The sequence below is a fragment of the Lathamus discolor genome, chromosome 2, assembly GCF_037157495.1.
Source record: "Lathamus discolor isolate bLatDis1 chromosome 2, bLatDis1.hap1, whole genome shotgun sequence".
NCBI lineage: Eukaryota > Metazoa > Chordata > Aves > Psittaciformes > Psittacidae > Lathamus > Lathamus discolor.
In genome coordinates, this window is record NC_088885.1 from 112,349,863 (window position 1) to 112,368,255 (window position 18,393).

Here is an 18,393-nt window from a genome sequence, read left to right on the forward strand (position 1 = left end):
GTCAAGCTCGGGTGTAGGTAGCTATGCTTTGGTATCCAAAGGAGATGGTTTAGACCGTAGAACAGCCCTGCCCTGAGATGCACAAGGAACACGGGCCACTGGCAGGGCAGGTAGGGGGCTAGGACGAACGAGTTAAGCACAGCCAGTTACGAGAGAAGCGCAGCCGAGGCGCAAGGTTGCGGGGCCTCCGGCTGCGCCTCCCGGCAGAAGGCGGCGCAAAGAGGTCAGCGTGGTGCGCTGGCGGAAGGAAGGCCTGGCAGCTTCACCGCCACCACTGCGCAACCTCCTCTTTCGGCGCATGCCCTTTCCCTGCTCCCGTCAGGTACCGATGGCGGCGAGGGACGCGGAGGCGGCTCAGCAGCAAGTGAGCGGCGGTAGGGTGACAGGGCCGCGGGAGCAGCGCGGGTCCTGCCGTGCCGCGGCATCCTCGGGCGGGCAGCGTGAGCGCCGCCTCGAAAGCGGTGGCTTCCGGTGGCTTCGGGTGAGCTCCCTGGCCAGGGCCCGCGGTGCTGTCCGAGCGGCAGCGGGACTGTGTTTCCTCAGCACCGGTGGGTGACCGCACATTCGCACTGAAGACCCATTCCAGGTGTTTAATTTCCAGGTGGATAGTGGCTGTCCGGTTTCTGTGGGAATTTGCTGTATAACTTTATAATCACTGTTCCTTAGTAAGAGCTCGTACGAAGGCCTTAGGGTGTTTTCCTTCAGAGGGATGGATGGGCCAGCCAGGAGCAGCACTGGTTGGGAGGCGCAGGGATGGGTTGTAGCTGATCCACCTGGCTTTGCTTACCTTGTCATTGCCGAGAATTACAGGATTACCTATAGAAATACAAAAGCTGTTGTGTGCATGAGAAAACTGAGCAAAGGTAACTTAACGCTGTGAGTCAGGACTGGATCCACAGTATTTATGGCCTTCCGGTGTCGTAAATCTTGTCAGGTCTGTAAATAAGCTGTGGAAGAGCGAGACTTTAAAACTGAGACTGGCACACAAGGCTGTGGGCCCTGGGAGAGGTTATTAATTTTTTGCATAATGCTTTTTTCTAGATTGATGAAATTGAAGCCCTTTCATCCATATATGGTGAAGATTGGTGCGTTGTTGATGAAGATGAAAAAATCTATTGCATTAAGATTAATGATTGCCTGGATCAACCAAAATGGACCCTCTGTCTTCAGGTAAAGCAGCGTTAAGAGGTTTGGCATGGAATTTGACTGATGCAGGCAAAGTCTTGTGCATGCAGGAAACCCTTTTAAATAGGATTCATTATCTATTCAGATGTATTAAGGAGCTTTTGGTTGGAATCTGTGATAGACTTTAGTGATTGTTCTGTAACACATTAATATGCTTGTGATATTTTTTAGTAGTTATATATCCTAATTCCACACCTGACAAAAATGAATTCCAGTGTTTCTTTCCCAAGACTAATTTCTAGAATATTTTTTATATTGACTGTGTCGAACATCTGAGTGAATCTGCTGCAGTTGTTTCTAGATTTACTTTATGGAAAACGTGGAGGAAAAACAAAAAATTCGATCAACTTAATTGAGTAGCTTGCTACTTTATGATTACAGAACTGAAACCAGTGAGTTTATGTAGTGGAAGAAATGCCAAAGTGTATTGTCAGTCAAAGAAGTCCAGTAACCACATGTGCAGCTTCTTTAAAATTTGTTCTGCACTTTAATTTTCGTGGCACTTGTTCCACGAAAATTGCACCATGAAATATAATGTCTGTATGCATTACCATCACTGGAATCCCAAATACAGATGTCCAGGTTTTCTTGTCATTCTGCAACAACATAGCCAACTATTTTCTTGATTTGTAACACTAGTTGTAGTCCTAGTGCTCGACCTCTGAGTCCATCAGTAGAGCTCAGCTAATTGAGAGTAGTCGAGTGAATACTTATGTTGAATGTTTTTCAGGTGATTTTGCCGCCAGGATATCCAACTGCAGAGCCACCTATTTATCAACTAAAGTAAGTGAAGTTTTCTTTCAAACATTTGTATTTCTTTTCTGAATTACCACTTTTAGTTGCTTGCAGTATAAATTGAAGTTTAGTTAAGATGACTCCTTGAATTAAAGTATAGTGGGGATGAGGGATGTTTCCAGCAAGAATATTCTATCCTTTCTCCTGTGCTAGCCATACTATGGAGCTCCCTGTAACAGGTTGCTCTCTTCCCTCATCTCTAAATCTTGCGGCATTATTTTGTGGCAAGGTAGCAATTGGACTGTGGAGGTATGGTGGCTGCTGCCTGTTCTGTTGGAGTGATGTCTTGTCTCTTCCTTGTTTATAGCCCTCTTGTTTGGGTACTTGTTTCAGATTGAAAGATGTGTTTTTCACCTGAGTGCTGACTCTTGTTGGGATGCAGCCATGGCATGTACTATCTTCCTGTTTTCCTTCCCTGCTCTCTCCTTGTCTCCTGACATGTACATGAGATGGGAATGGAGATGTGTAAGTCAAGTCCCTGAGGTGGATGACAGATGGACCTGCAGGACATGACACACAGCATATCTGCTGAGTTTTGGTTATCAGTATTGACAAAGCAATACAAAATATTGCTGGTAAACTTGAGGCAAAGCTTATAGTTTAATATGCGACCAGGAAGATACAGATACAGAACTGAACGGACATTCTAAATGTAATAGATTCAATGATGCTGAAGGAGTTGGAAAATGTAAGCAAATAATATGTAAAGTGACTCTGGAGTCACAGTGGCCTACCATGAAAAGTGAGTCTAGCTTTTTTGTCTGAAGAAAGAAAAAGCAGCCCAGTCAAGGAGTCTTGAAGGAGAACTGCGTGATCATGCTTTTACCAGGACATTTGCAACTGGAATCTTGGGAAGTGTCAGTGATTGACAGTGTTTTTTTTCGAGTTGTTTATCACGTTTACTTTAAAATGAATGTTTGTTGAGATGTTGGAATTGATGTATAGGCAGAATTTTCATTGTATTTGTTTTCATTCTAGTGCTCCTTGGCTTCGAGGACAAGATTATATGGAACTAGCAAATAGCTTGGAAGAAATATATATGTAAGTTAGAGACTGTGGAATATAGTGACAGGAGACAATGTATTTTTAGTTTCATGTTCTACTCAATGTATGCTTTTGAAGTATCTGCCTGAACTAGTATTTGTGAAGTGATTGCTGCAGTAGCCATAAACCAGCAAGTTTAGTTTATAAATCTAACATTTAAAGATGTTGTGTACTTACTAAGCATTTTGCAAGGACAAATTGTGTTAAACTCGAACAAATTTATATTCTTTAGACCTGGTGTTCTGTAAGGATAGAAGGCTTCATTTTGACTCCTAATAGAATAGATTCCCTTTAGAATCTGTGAGATTGCTTATGAGTTGGTGCTGTGAAGTATGAGACTCCTCATTTATTTTGCATTTGGAAGTTAAACTGTAGGACATTTGTGCCTTAGAATGTAAGTGGCAAAAGAGTCTTTCTTTAAAGATAGCTAAGGGATAAGCAGATTTTAAGGCAAATTAAACTCATGTAGAATCTATTAATTAGATCTGTAACACAGCGGACTGTTTCTTATCACAGTGCGTAGCCAACAACAATGCATAATGAATGCATGAGAATAAATGGAACATTTACAAGTACTCAAATTACATGGTTTTGAATTGCAGTGAAATTGGAACAGTAAATTTAGGTATTTTATATGGTTTATTTAATTGTTTCAGATCCCAAAGATAATATAAACTAAATGAAATGAAAATATGTCATAAGGAAGCACATGACTCTCATGACTGCCCAAAATACTGAAATCTGAATATAAGAAATGTTTTCTAATGCCATTAAAAAGAGAGCACTTAGCTTGCATGGGTTTTCTTTAATGTAATTACTCAGTTATATTGATGAACTGGGTTTCTTTTCTAACTAAGCAACAGATAAGCAAGTAAAATTGAATTTAAAGTGTTAAAAATGTGTGAGGATTTTAAGTGAAAAGCTCTGTGGTAATTTTGTCACCAGTATGTACTTGCGTGGTACCCCAGATGGTGGCAGTAGGAATAAAATTAATGAGAAACCAGGAGTTACCTACAGTCCTAAATCTTTAGTTTTGTTTTTGAGACAAATACGCATAGTTCATAAACGAATTAAAATACAAAGACAACTTCTCAGGATACCATTTTAAACATATTGTGAGATGCTTGGGTCCTGCTGCACCTTAAGGCAGCATTTCTTAACTCTGAATGTGCACATAAAAAAATACGTGCATCCTATCTTTCACCAGGACCTTAATACACACATCTGCCCCCTGACTAAAGACTCTTAGACCTAAATCTTTACTTCCCTGTCCTATAGGACTGCTAGTTACTCATACTGTAGCATATCAGTCCAATGCTTCACTGTGTCTACTGCCACTGACTTGCTATCACAGTCCAGCCTTAAGAGAACAACCTTTGCTATGTGTGCACTGACTGCTTGAGGGGGAAGAGAAGAGAAGAATGGAAGAGGCGTTTGTGAGGTAGCTCTTCCAAAGAAGAGCCCTATCCCAAAGATGAGGGGGAAGAGTCCCATACAGCCACAGAGCAGCTGAGGGAGTTCACCACTGGGATACGATACTTTTTGTAGAGAAAACTGATCCAGAGCAAGATCTAAGGCATCTTAGCTTAGTATTTTCAAAATACTGAGTACCATCCATCTTTTAATTACACAGTTGCTTTCCCTTTCCTAAATGGCCATAAAGCTTCTGTCAGTTGCCTGTTTTCCTTCAGCATTGGTACTTTTAATGTTAAAGAAAAAGAAAAATAAAGCAAACCACAAAGAGCATATAGTGATGCAGGTATCATGTGTTTCGCTTAGTGAACTACTGAGACAGGACTTTCCACAAGCCTTAGCTCTATATCTCACTAGGTTATAATGTTACATTTCTATGTGTCTGAAACATGTATGTTATTTGGTGTTCTTTCAAAGTGAAATCTGCAGAAGTTATCATTCACTGTGAGTTTTAACTTCCAGACAGAACCTTGGTGAAAGTATACTTTATTTATGGGTGGAGAAGATACGAGAAGTTCTGATTGAAAAGGCACAGTCATCAGATCCAGGTACTTCAGAAAACACATGGTTTTTCTCAATTTACATTTTGTTAAACTGCAGAGTAAGATTTCATTACAAGTTAAAGCTTTATGCCCAGTTTTGTGTTGGATCTAAATAACGTAAAACAACAGTCTCCAGTGTCATGGCTTGTTGTTTTACAGTGATAGCTTCCCTTTTTTAAAAAGCAGTAGGGACAAAAGAGGGTGGCCTCTGTGAACTAGAGCAAGGTCCTTAGTTCTCTCGGGAATTAAATTACTTGCATGAAAGCAGAGTGCTGCATACAGGTATAACGCATTGTCCTCTGTTCTGTAAAGGAATTATTCATGAGAGTAATTGATTTCTGTTGTTGGGTGTACTCTTTGAGGATTTGGATTAGCCTCAAGAGAAGATAAACTTCAGTGAAATGTACAGACAAATGGCCAAGTATTCCATCTTAATTGAATTTTACTATATCGGGATGAGAAGTACATCATCATTAGAGTGGCAGTGATTCATCTGCTGTTACTCGTACTGTGATAGAGTTTGTGTAAATTCACAGTTTTACTTTCAGAAAGTGGTGGGATTTATTTTTGTTTGGGGGTTTGTGCATTAAAATCCTAAATTGCTGTGAAATGCATGAGTGCCATGTATGCATGCACTTGTGGCAAAAGGAAATAGAAGTATTTTTCTGTGTCATGGATGCTACCTCAGTCCTGTGAGGAATAAGAGACTGAAGAGAGGGTGGAAAAAATCAGTGCTGCTTTGTGATAAGGTCTAGTTTTCAATAAACTGTGCATTTTGTTGCTACATCACAGATATTTAAAAAGTAATTTTTCATTGACCTAACTTGAAGGAGTGGATACTGAGAAGTGAAAATTTTACTGGCAATATTGGAAATTTGTTGCTTATTTTGCCAGCAACCTTGTGGCTTTTACTTAATACATCTAATGATTTTTTAGGCTTTTTGAACATGCTATATCACCAATCTGCTTCTTTATGGAAAATACCTCTGTTACACAAACTGCATCAACACCACATCATATGCACTCTAAATTAACATGTGTGTATGGTAGATTCCCTATAAATGCAGTTGCCAGAGCACAAATTTTGTGTGGTACTTACTCTTTTGCTATTGACTATTATTTTTTGTATGTCCTATGCATGAAGATAAATAGCATTTTGGGAATCACGGAGTGCTTCAAGCATATCCAGAGAGATATTTCAAACATAATGATTTTATAACCTCATGAAGTGCTATTGAATGACAGCTGCACATTTTTCTCCAGATGTTCAGTAAATGACTGGAGTTCTTGTGAAACACCAGATTATTTTGGACTGCAAATTCAGAATTTCTGGAGTTTGTTGTAATCAAGTTACTATTCTGTGTTTCATAATTTTTTAGTGACAAACTTTGAACTGAAAAGCCAGAGGTTTGGGGAAAAAGAATTTGAAATTTTGTCTTACTTGTCTCACAAAAAAATGTATAATAAATTCTACTACTTCTATCTTAACAGAACCAGATATTAAGAAAACCAGTGAAGAAGTTGATGAAGATGGTGGCGATGATTTTGACCTAGATTGTCAGCCCATTCATGAAGATCCAATTAAAATGTTAAATTACATTACATCTGAAAGTCAAGAAGGTAAAAAAATATGCGCTTGTTAATTCTGATTAATAGTTTAAAAGAGAGAGGCCTTAAGATTCTGGTTGTCTATGTGGCTTTCAAGTAAAATTAGTAACAAAATTATATTAAGGATTAAAAACAATTGTAAGAAGAAAATAAACCAACATAATTTTTGATGGTTTGTATATCATCTTATGTACTTTACTTCAACAAATCCCTCTTTTAAAGTTGAGACATTCTTTACTTATGTAGCCATATACATCTTTTCAGTACTCTTAAAAGAAAACGAACACTTCCTTATTTATGATCAGTAGATGAAGAACTGCCACCCATACATCACGGAAACCCAATTACAGATCGAAGGAGTACTTTCCAGGCACATCTGGCTCCTGTGGTGACACCCAGACAAGTTAGTAGAGATCAATACTACTCTTTCTGTCTGTATTTTGAGCTTGACAAAATATTACTGGGATACTTGGGATTAACCAAATATGTCAGTCTGTCTGTATTTGCATCTTCCTGTGTTAATATTGTCTGAGTGGCCATCAGTTTCTTGCCATCACTGTCAAATAAATAGCTCTACATACCCGCTCTGCAGTGCATCCTGCTGTTCTTTTCTATTAGGTGGAATTTGGCCCGTTGCTTCTAGCACCAGAATTAACTTTCAGAATCCACAGCATTGTATGAAAATATGCCTTCCCATGTTTGCTGTGATCCAGTCACTCAAAATTTTGTTGCACCTCTCTACTTTCTCTGTGTGGTTGGACTTTATAGACATCTATCAGTTTTAATAGACCTTAGTTTTCTGGTTTTATGGGCTGAAGACCCCCAGTATCTTTTGGTGCGTATAATGCATGCTCTAACTTTGAGATGCAGAATAGAACTATGCAAAGCACTAAAGGTGCAGTCACTCCAAGGATTTATAGTGGCCTGAAGAGTTTTTCTGTTTTCCATGTTCTTTCTCTAGTATTACCTTTCAGTTTACTTTTTTGACCTCTACTGAGCACTGAGCTGGTGTTTTCACAGAAGCGTCTTTTATAACTCCAAGATCTCTTTTTGCAAATGCTAATACCTAGTTTGAAGTCACTTTGTACATCACTTTGCATTCATTAACATCAGTCTCATTTGATGATCCCTATTTAGTGGAGAAAGTACTGAACTACTCATATTTTCTTGTCATTAACTGAGAGTTAAACCTTGAGAAAATCCTTCTCTTTCCTCTTATACAATTCTAGCTTTTATTTTAAGAATTTTTGGTAAAGGATCTTGTCAAATGCATTTTAAAATTCCAGGTGAGCTAGATCTACTACATGTTCAGTGTCCCTGAAAGAGTATTAACAGATTGACAGGGCTTTGAGGTATGTTTCTCCATACAAAAGCTGTAACAGTTTGAGCTGTGGGGTTTTTTTTGATTTTGCTTCCCGTTTGTTATCTTGCCTAGTATAGACATAAGACTTGTTGGTCTTTAGTTCCCTGCATCCTTCGTGGCGAACTTTTGAGAGGGTGGCATTGCATCAATGACTGTCCGTTGCAGAATAGTTCTAGCTGGTAGGTTAGATACCTTAGCTAGCGTTCAACAGAAAGTGATAGGCATACTTCAGGTAGCAGGCTATAATTTGGTGCCACTGCTTTTCCTTGTCTCAGTTTGGCTTATTCTGACATTTGAAAGTTATGTGGTTCTTGGATTTGACATTGATTTAGTAAGTGAGAAGAACTGGTCTGTTTAAGCATCTTACATCTTTTGTGAGCAGATGCCTCACTGACATGTAAAGAATTGCATCCCTTAATTTCCTAAAGCAGGAATAATAGAGATTGGAACAGAAGAAAAAAAAAAAAGGCTCAGGAGCTACAATGGGAAAAAGGATAAACTATTGCTTAGCTGTAAGATGCCTGTCTTGGAGGTTCATTGCTAATACACGTAATGAATCATTAAGGTATGTTTTTAGGAGCCTGGTAGGTGACAAATAAGTATTGTCAAAGGTGGTGATCGTTTAATATGCGTAGTACCCTACGTCCATATATTGAAATATATTTATGAAAGTGTGTTAACTAATACATGTTGCCTTTCTCCAATATTCCCCTTGGGGAATGGGGGGCACAGGAAAAGGAAAAAAAGCAGGTGTCTGAAGCAACATTCTCTGTTAATAATAGGAGTTTTTTCATAGAGGTCTCATATCTGAGGTGATTTTCGTAATTGCAGATTTGTGAATTCTTGCCAGAAGAATTGCAAATAGCACAGTATAGCTAAGACAGAAATTAAATATGTATATTGATTGCTCCTCAAAGACATTTTTCCCTGGAATGGAAGGCAATTTGTTCACCAAGCATGTTTTCCCAAGCTTTCTCAACTTCAGTAATGTTTTGTTCAAAGTAATATTGGTTTTTCTATTATGCACTAAAACAGTGTCTTGATCAAAGCTTTCTTTTTCGCTAGACCAAATGGGAAAGGGTTAAACAATTGCTAGCTTGTTTAATTAAAAACAGAAGATGAGCTAATACTGATAAATGTTTTGAATTTGGTACTTCTTAAGATCAGAGGGATGAACATGGTGAGAATATCTTTTCTGGGAAATACTGACTCTTTCAGACCCATAATGGAACTTTTTTGTAATCGTTATTCATTCTGTGAAATGGAAACTCTGGGGAAAAAATATGTTTGAGGAGAGGGAGAAATTCAAAATGTAATAGAGCTTTCTAAATATCACACATTTTCCTGAAGTAGGTGAAAGCAGTTGTGTTATATTCCAGCTTACAGCTTAGTGTTATAGTTGAGAAAAAGTCAGCAGGTGTAATTGATAATTCATACTGATTAAAAATGTTTTCTAGATCTTACCATCTCTTGTGTAGTAAGGCGATTTGACACTTCTACATCTTCAGCAAAAGAGGCCTGTAAGAAAGATAGGGAGAAGAGACTTTTTAGCAGGGCCTGTTGTGATAGCATGAGGGGTAATAGTTTTAAACTAAAAGAGGGCAGATTCAGGCTGGATATGCAGAAAAAAGTCTTTATAATGAGGGTGGTGGAACACTGGCACAGGTTTCCCAGAGAGGTGGTAGATATGCCACCCCTGGAGACATTCAAGGCCGGGCTGGATGTGGTTCTGGGCAGCCTGATCTAGTTGAAGATATCCCTGCCCATTGTAGGGGGGTTGGACTAGGTGACCTTTGAAGGTACATTCCTTCAAGGAACAGCTGTTCTCAGTATCATAGAAAAATGATTTGAAACTAGCAATAGAGTACTGAGAAGCCACTTCTTGAGTTACAACACTGAATATTAATTTTACATTGAAGTGTAAAAAAAAAAAAAAGTGTTTCTTTTTGGTATTAAAGAGATACTTGTTTAGCAGAGATAATAATAGCATCATAGAGATGAGATGGCGTGTATGAAATTCCCATTCTAAAAGGAACCTTATCTCTGTTTTTTTAAAGGTAAAGAGAGTTCTTGAAAAATTATATGAGAATAAGAAAATTGCAAGTGCTACCCACAACATACATGCATACAGGTGAGAGATGAAGAGTGGTTTGGTTTTTCGGGGGCTATGGTTTTTTGGTGTTTTTTTAGCATTCTTTGATAAAGGAGTAAAGAACATGAGGAAAGATGAATTCATCAGATAATTCCTTGCTGTTAAATCTTTATGGGAGTGAGTTTCCTATTTGTATGGTAAACGTTTTAGGATTTATTTTGAATTTGAGGTCGAGACAGTTAAACATATAGAAGGAAATATGTTAAGATAGTAAAGCAGCATTAGTGAAAAAAAAAAAGACTTAAAGTGGGTTTGAACATGTGTTTTTATATTTTGCATAGTATTTGTGGATATGGAAATGCTAGAACATCTTGAACTAAATGCTTTTTTACGTGGGTGAAGTAACTTCCCAACCTTATATTTAGAAATAGCTTAAAATTTTTAGTTGAAATAAAAGTTGAAACATAAAGCCTGATGCAGACATCTGGCATAAGAAATTTCAGCTGAAATACCAGAAACTTTAGGGAAAATGGGAGACAGGTAAATATTAGTTTGGTAGTGGTCTGTCTCTGGCAACTTTAGTGAGCACAGCTTATGTGTAATGAATTGGTCTCAGTCCAGACAGTGATGTGAGTTTTCTGAGGAATATAAATTACAGTAAAAGGAGCCCTTTCCATTACTGGAGAGCTAGTCATTTAAAAAAGCATTTATAGACTGAGCCATTCATACGCATCCTGGCATGATCCTAATGAATCATCAAATGAGAGCAAGTGAAAGCTTACTTTACCAAAAAATCTACCTAAGCAAAATGTTTTCGAAGAGAAGGGATTTCTGTTGTTGCTGATTATTATCTGGCTTCTTTGACTCATACTATCTAAATAAACTTTAAAAAAGCAACAGAAACTTTACTTCGTATTTGTCATTTAGTACGTCTTTCTCATTGAAAGCTTCTTTGTCCTTGTATCATGTGTGTATTAACGAAGTTTGGAAGTTATGAAAACGACTGGTAACAAACAGTCAACCTCAGAGCATTACTTCTGGAAAATTAGAGCTGAGCAGCTGTCCTGCTCACCCCAAATTTCCTGGAGTGTCCCCTGAGGAAGGAGATGGCATGGAGAATCTGAAGGTGAATTTCACTAATAGTTTCACACTACTGCTGAAATGTAGACCTAACTACTTGTAATGCTTTTGTCCAAGTTCTTCCAACTTGCTTGTGTGTCCCATAATTTGAACCTGTATCTGACAGAGTTGGTTTCAGCTAGGTGTAATTATTAGGCTAAAAACCTAAGGATTTTTCTGATTAGGGACTTAACTCCGGAGTCATTACCATTGTAAATGTGAAGTAGCTAAAGTCTAAATAAAGGCTTCTAAAAACTTGTTCTGCTGTACAGATACGTATTTGTGGTTTACCCTAAGCCTCATCCTGTTTTCATGTAAGTGTCCTTAGCAGAGAAATAGAATTAATACAGGTGTGTATGAAAGATCATCAGTCATAGAATGGTTTGAGTTGGAAGGGACCTTAAAGATCATCCAGTTCCAACCACCCTGCCATGGTCAGGGACACCTTCCACTAGACCAGGTTGCTCAAAGCCCCATCCAACCTGACCTTGAACACTGCCAGGGATGGGCAGTGTTCTCTGAACAACCTGTCCCAGCGCCTCACCCCCTTCATCATCTCTGATACATCGTCAGTCATGCCAAAATGTTATTTAATTGACTGACATATTTTTTAATCTATTTTATGTTAGGTTTTTTATTTCTTTTATTTTTTTAAGGATATACTGTGAAGATAAGCAGACATTCTTACAGGATTGTGAAGATGATGGGGAGACAGCAGCAGGTGGACGCCTTCTTCATCTTATGCAGGTTACAGAAATTAATCTTTCTCTTCTGGAAGTCCTGACCAGATTTTAAAAACCACCATAATGTAAATAAACATATATATGATTATTTTAATTACTGTTGTGCTTGTAGACAAATAGATGATTTCTTTCTCAAAGGTGAAAAAAAAAACCCAACCCACAGCCTTTCCAAGTCTTGGATCAGAAACAGGTAGTGGCAGTAATAGTTTGGATGTTTTAAAAGATAAATAAGTCTTGCTTCCTGTGCTTACTGTGTGGTGTAAGGTATATTGAAAATGAAGACTGGTTAGAAGCTGACTGACAGAATGTGAGAGTTGAGCTATGCGCAGCCTTTCTTTTAGTTTCCTCAAATATTTGTAATAAAAAGACACATATTTGAACTTGCAGAGTGGAGCTTAAAATGCAAAAGGTAGTGGGATTGAAGGGTTTAAGTTGTTTTGTCAGTTTCATCTATTTCTTTGTTCCAGTTCTGGATCTTTAGCCTTCATACTTACATATGCTTTAGTTTTCTAATGTTGAAATAATATTTATTTGAGAAAGTTGCTACTAAATGTGAATTGAGATTGATTAATTTAGATTCACTGGCATGATGTGAGCCGTCGTGAAAACATAAATATAATTACAGGGGACAGCTGGGTACATCTTATGCAGTGCCTCAGGTCAGTTATAGAAGCACACTAAGTATTGTTATTAATTTTGATTTTTAAATTGATGTCCCTGTCACAAACAGGAGTTTTCTTTTCCTGTCCTTTGCTTGCTTACATTTTCTGTTCCTTCATGTGTTGTATTCTTATTCCCGGAGACTGTATTAAAGTGTTTTAAAATTATTATTATTATTATTATTATTATTATTATTATTATTATTATTAATAATAATAATAATAATATTATTATTATTTCAAAGATTTTTTTTCTGGAAAAATTGAAAAAGTAATTGATGGAAATATTCTGAGATTTTTCATTTAGAACTTTTTGAAACTTCCCAAGTAATTCAAACCTAACTTGGGAAGGAAAACTTATGTTATATAATATATGCAGGTATATGTGGTAAGTGAAAACATTATTGTAATGAAAATAATATGGAGAAACAATTTTGCAGTTACTGTACTTCAGTTTGTTCTGAGCTTACAGCTTTTTCTGAGCATGTTAATGTACACTTTTGAGAGCTGTCAGGCTTAAAGTGTCCAGGCACTTAACATTCCATAAAAATCCAGTTTAGAAAGTGACATCAAGTTTCCCCTATCAAATGTGAATGTGTCTAAGTCATAGGGATCATCTCTCTCAGTCTGTAGTCCTAGTTAATGGGAATGATTTTGTTTTGGGAGAGTATTGCTACAGGGATCAGAGAAGTACAGTTTTCACCTGTGGAAAAGATTAAAGTAGTTTATGACTGATTTACGTATGGTCGTAGGTCTTGTAGTTTTTCTGTTATAAGCACTTACGACATACAATATAGGCATGAAAATGAGTTGGTTTAATACAGTTATTGTTGCTGTAGTTATAGTTCTTCTCTTGCAATAGAAATCTTATCTCGCTCCAGATATACTTAACCACTTCAGTCAAGATAGCACTTTCTGGTTACAAGAAACTGTATTTTAGATTAACTCTTTCAAACTTAGAAATTTTACCAACCATGTTTGGCATCCTGTTTTTACTATGAACCTTAAAGATCATCTAGTTCCAAGCCCCCTGCCATGGTCAGGGACACCTTCCACTAGACCAGGTTGCTCAAAGATGTGTGTTTCTCTCTGAAACCTGGTCAGTTGGCATTCCCAGTGTTACTAGTGCTTGCCGATGATGGGGAGAGCTTGAGGAAGGAATTGCTGCAAGGTGGAATGCACGGTGGTTTTCAAGTCTAGTCAAATCACGTTTAGATGTTGTGAAAAATAAAGCTGTTGGAGGCCTTCCGTGTTTCTTGCCCTTAATTGCAGTAAAAGGAATTTTCACTCCTGCTTAACTCTACTTGATTTTGTTACTCACAGTCTTAAAAAAGCTATATAAAGGTCGTTGAGTTCCTTTCAGTCCTAACTGCTAATACAATTATTTTAACTTGTGTGAACTTTATATATGCCTTTTTGAATTCAGAAAGCAACTGCTTGGTTGTGACTAGGAATCAAACCTGGAAAATGCGGAGTTTTATATGTATTATCTACATGCTAGGTTGCTAAGTTGCTAAGTCCTGCACATGGCACATGGCAACAGTACTAGCTTATGGCATTTTAGGTATATCCATATGCATAATGCCTCTCCCCCTGCTGTTATTGGCCTCAACCACCCATTCCAAAAATGTGGATAGACAGTCTGCTTAGTGACAGAGGTTCTCTGGAAATAAATAGTTCATCGTATCAGATAATAGTACCTCAGTAGTTTTACGTTGAAGTAATGCTGAAGCTTTTGACACATGGATGAGCAACTGTAGTGCACAGGAGATAGCTTTGCACCCTTTCTGAGGGATATATTGACTCTTTTTATTTTGAATTTATCTTTGGGTGTGAGCTTCAGAGGGAAACTTAACACAACTGCTGACTTGTCATTATTTGTTACCCTCTGATAACATGTGTGACAGTAAGTTGTTAAAAATGTAAGATAGTAGACTTCCGTGTTTCACACGGTGTCAACAGTTAAATTAATTCAATTAAAAAATAACAACATCTTTTCTTCCTTTTTTCTTCTATTTTCAAACAGAAAACATTCAAACAGATTTTGAATGTCCACAATGTGTTAGTTGTGGTGTCCCGCTGGTATGGAGGTATTCTCTTGGGACCAGATCGTTTTAAACATATAAACAATTGTGCAAGGAATGTGCTTGTGGAATACAACTATGTACCTTCAGTGGTAAGTTTCTGCCACTTAGAATGAAGGCATTTGTATATGAACTTGAGTAAATTGTCACTGTTTGACAAAGCGAGAAGTAATTCTACTTGTGTCATCCCCTGATTGCTTTGATGCACTGATAGGATCAGTGCAAACACTCACAAAGAACTTCCAAAGAAGTTAGCCACCTGATTTATAAGTGTGAGACATGCAATAGAGGGGTAGCAGCATTTGAGGACGTTGATCCAGAAGACAAATTTGAGGGTTGCAGGAGGATGGGAAAGAGAAGTGCTTCTTTCTTTGTATTCAGAAAACTGGAAGCTGCTGCTCCTCATGCTTAGCTGTGCCACCAGTTCTTAGTGTGTAGGCAGACTGAGCTTGGGGATTCCTCTAACTAGTAGGCATTTTGAAAATCAAAAGCTTTGTTGGACCCAAAGAAGTTTTCAGAATCATAGATGATAGACACCATTAGAAAAAAATCCAAACTAGAAGAATTCAAAGTAACATTAACTGTTAGAGAAAAGATTATGGGAAAATGATCCAAGGGAGCTTAAATAACTCAGGAGACAAAGTTCCAAATGTCTTTAAATGGCATTTTGCTACATAAGGGACTTGGGTCATTTAATCATGTAATATTCTTGCTTTTTCCAACATTTCTTCATCCTCAGAACAGCATATTAGGTCTGTCTATCATAGGTAATTGCTAACAATAAAGTTTAAGACAGTAGGAAATAATTACTGATGAATACTTGAAAAAGTATGCGGCTGTCAGTTTTCCTTTACGTATGAAAGTATCTAAGATTGCTGTGGCTGAAAGCTGAGCATTCTTCCCCATTTTCCTCCCTGCACTTTTCAGGTATGTGCTTTTTGCATTTTAGAGGTGCTTGTATGTACATAGTGATTTACCTTCTGGGCAGTTTATCAGTGTTCTCTTACTTGCAAGTGTTGCTTTCCTTAAAAGGAAACTAACCAAATTTTTAAGCATTTACCCTCATGAGAAGGTTTAGTACCAAAAATTACTTCCTTTTTTTTTTTCCCCGTTTTAACAAACCAGACTGTATTTCTTTGTTGTGTATTAATGTGTTTTGTTAGCAGTGTCCAACAGAAAACTAGCAGATGGAACTTGTGGTAATTAATATTCTAGTACCATAGATGTGACTCTTGAAAAGAGTATTTTTTCAACTAACTCTCTTCAAAACAGTAGAGTTCAAATATCCCGTTAGGGTCCATTTCCCTCCATGTGCAAAAAAGGTAAAAAGAAGTCGATGAAAATACCTCACGTTCTGTAGTGGCCGATTCTTTCACCGTTTTGGGGATTGCTTGCAATGCGTGCCTACTGAAGAAAAGTCTTGGTTTTCAGAATTGACAGTCAAGACTATGCTGCATATCACAGTGTTGATCCAGCACGGCTATTGTTTCTCCCACAATAGGTTTGTTTTACTTAGGGAAGCAGTTTTAATGCACTGGTGTACAGTCTTACCTCTTGATAAGGCCATATCCACAGTAAAAGTTCTGCAGTATAGTGTGGAGAAGTATTCCTGTATTGGTAACCTCTTCTTTGAGTGGAAATGGCTTAGATTATTTTTACATTATATGCTTCTGTTGGCATAGCCGTGTCTGTATTTTATCGTTGCTGAAGGCTGAATTTTCTAAATAACAACATAAGCAGACAAATTAATAAAACTGAGTGGATTAGTATTATACAACTCAAAACTTTCATAAATCCCAGTGAACTGTGAACACTGTTCATATTAAAAATAGTTCTTGTGGGTGACCCTGGGAGAATACTCACTGTATATAAGAATGTTGTTTAAATTTTGAAATGTTTGTTTTTCATTTCAGGAAGAGTCATCTAAACAAGCAGGAAAGAGCAAAAAGACAAGGAAGGACAACAAGAAGAGAACAGAACACTAGTTTATTTTTTAAAACTATAAAAGATTATTTTGCACATATTTATACAAAGAAAATGTGGAGCTACTGCCTTATATAATAGAACAGACATTTTGTATTCAGAAGATAATTTAATAAAGCTATAGATATATTTTCATCTTCTGTGATTTCTTCTGCCGTTCTGAAGTAGAACTTAGGCACAAGTTTTCTGTATTCTTACACACTTCAGCTGTTTGTTATGAGAGCATTGCAACATCTGGAACCATTTCCCCATCCCAGCCCCTCCCCCTGACCAATGGTTGACTAATTTAAATGTGTATTATTTATCTTCTCCACTCCTGGGTTCAAATTCAGACACATCTTATATTAGGAATTGAATGCCCTAGTTTGTTGTATTGAGAGTGAGATTGGAGTCATTCATAGACCAGGGCACAGGAAGTTTTAGACTTTACCTAAAAGGGAAGTGTGTGGCCCAGTGCTACATGGCCTTGAAGAGCATGGTCCTGCGTGTGCAGCTCTTGATCATGCTAGATACAGCCCGCTTGGTGACATAAGAAAGACTAAGCATGGGTGATGAACTAAAAATGTGAAGTAATCACTTCAGAATTTCTTTGAGGATCATTCTGTAACTGTCAGGATCTACAAGCCTGTTGAAGAGCTAAGGATTAACTGTTGCATAATTAAAGGAAGCAATAATTTCAACAAAGAATATGAGGATTTTGAAATCGAACCGATACAGCTAGTAGTAAACGTAAGTAAACTTTCTGAAGTGACTTCCATTGGTGTAGAGTGGGAAAAAGGTAAGTGTTTCAATTTTCCCCTCTTTTATTAATAGATTCCAGACTTTAATGCAGAACAAAAAAACTTGAAGGACTTTTAGTCAGATAATTATACTGCTATTTAGATGACATTTAGATATTTTTTTAACATTCTCTTGTTATCTTCCACTTGGGGAGAATGGACTTTAATGATGTGTAGGGGCTTTTTTTCTTCAAGTTAGTGTCTAAACTTTGTGATCCACTAATCACTAGCTGAGTCACAGGTGGTTTCTTCGGTCAGGTACACCTTATGTACTTTGCTTATACAGTAATGTTAGGGTTGTGACTATTTCTAATGACGTTTCTCTAGTGGCACTTAACATAGTTTAAAGGTGTATTTGTAAGACTAGCTTATTTGACCACCAGTTCATGATAAATATTTTTCCAATACGTTCTTACACTGAACTGCTCATTATAGTTCTCCAGCATGGGTACACCAGAAAACTTTATCTAATAGCTACTCCCGAGTTTGATACAGCAACAGAAATAGTCCTTAATGATTTCAGTAACTTCAAAAGTACCACTAAAATATGTGATCAAAAAAACCCAATTAAAAATTAACCACTGATTTCCTGGCAGATAGGTCCTGCATTGATTTACTGAAGCAATTTTACGTGGTTATGTTACTTTGTCTGCATAGTAAAACTCTTGGATTCAGCCTTAGCATCTGTACTTGTGATAATAAAATGTTTTTCCTTCCAGGGAAGGAGATCCATATATTACACTGCGTAGCAGTCTGGCATATTTTGTGTCATACAGGTATTTTTTGCTCACGGTTTGTCTATTTTAAAGTGAAAATTTTGCCAAATTTTCTGTTATTTTTATGGGAGTTTGAATTTGTAGCAATTACTTAGTAAGAGAGGCAGCTGAATTGTGAGAAGTTCTGCTGCAGCTGCCCGATTCCATT

At 37.5% G+C, this 18,393-nt stretch overlaps 1 protein-coding gene across 2 annotated transcripts; it reads left to right on the forward strand.

Annotated features, from left to right (window-relative positions):
• The first annotated feature begins 255 nt into the window (after window positions 1–255).
• Window positions 256–16,819, forward strand: IMPACT (impact RWD domain protein). 2 transcript variants are annotated; one of them, XM_065668139.1, is made up of 11 exons: window positions 256–364; window positions 1,042–1,170; window positions 1,916–1,968; window positions 2,959–3,021; window positions 4,960–5,045; window positions 6,531–6,659; window positions 6,953–7,050; window positions 10,068–10,141; window positions 11,878–11,968; window positions 14,665–14,799; window positions 16,621–16,819. In XM_065668139.1, the coding sequence occupies exons 1-11, from the start codon at window positions 299–301 to the stop codon at window positions 16,690–16,692; spliced, it is 996 nt and encodes a 331-aa protein (XP_065524211.1). In that variant the 5' UTR covers window positions 256–298; the 3' UTR covers window positions 16,693–16,819. The 2 variants fall into 2 exon arrangements, with proteins under 2 accessions (XP_065524211.1, XP_065524212.1); XM_065668140.1 differs by having other exon boundaries at window positions 6,956–7,050.
• The last annotated feature ends 1,574 nt before the right edge of the window (window positions 16,820–18,393 follow it).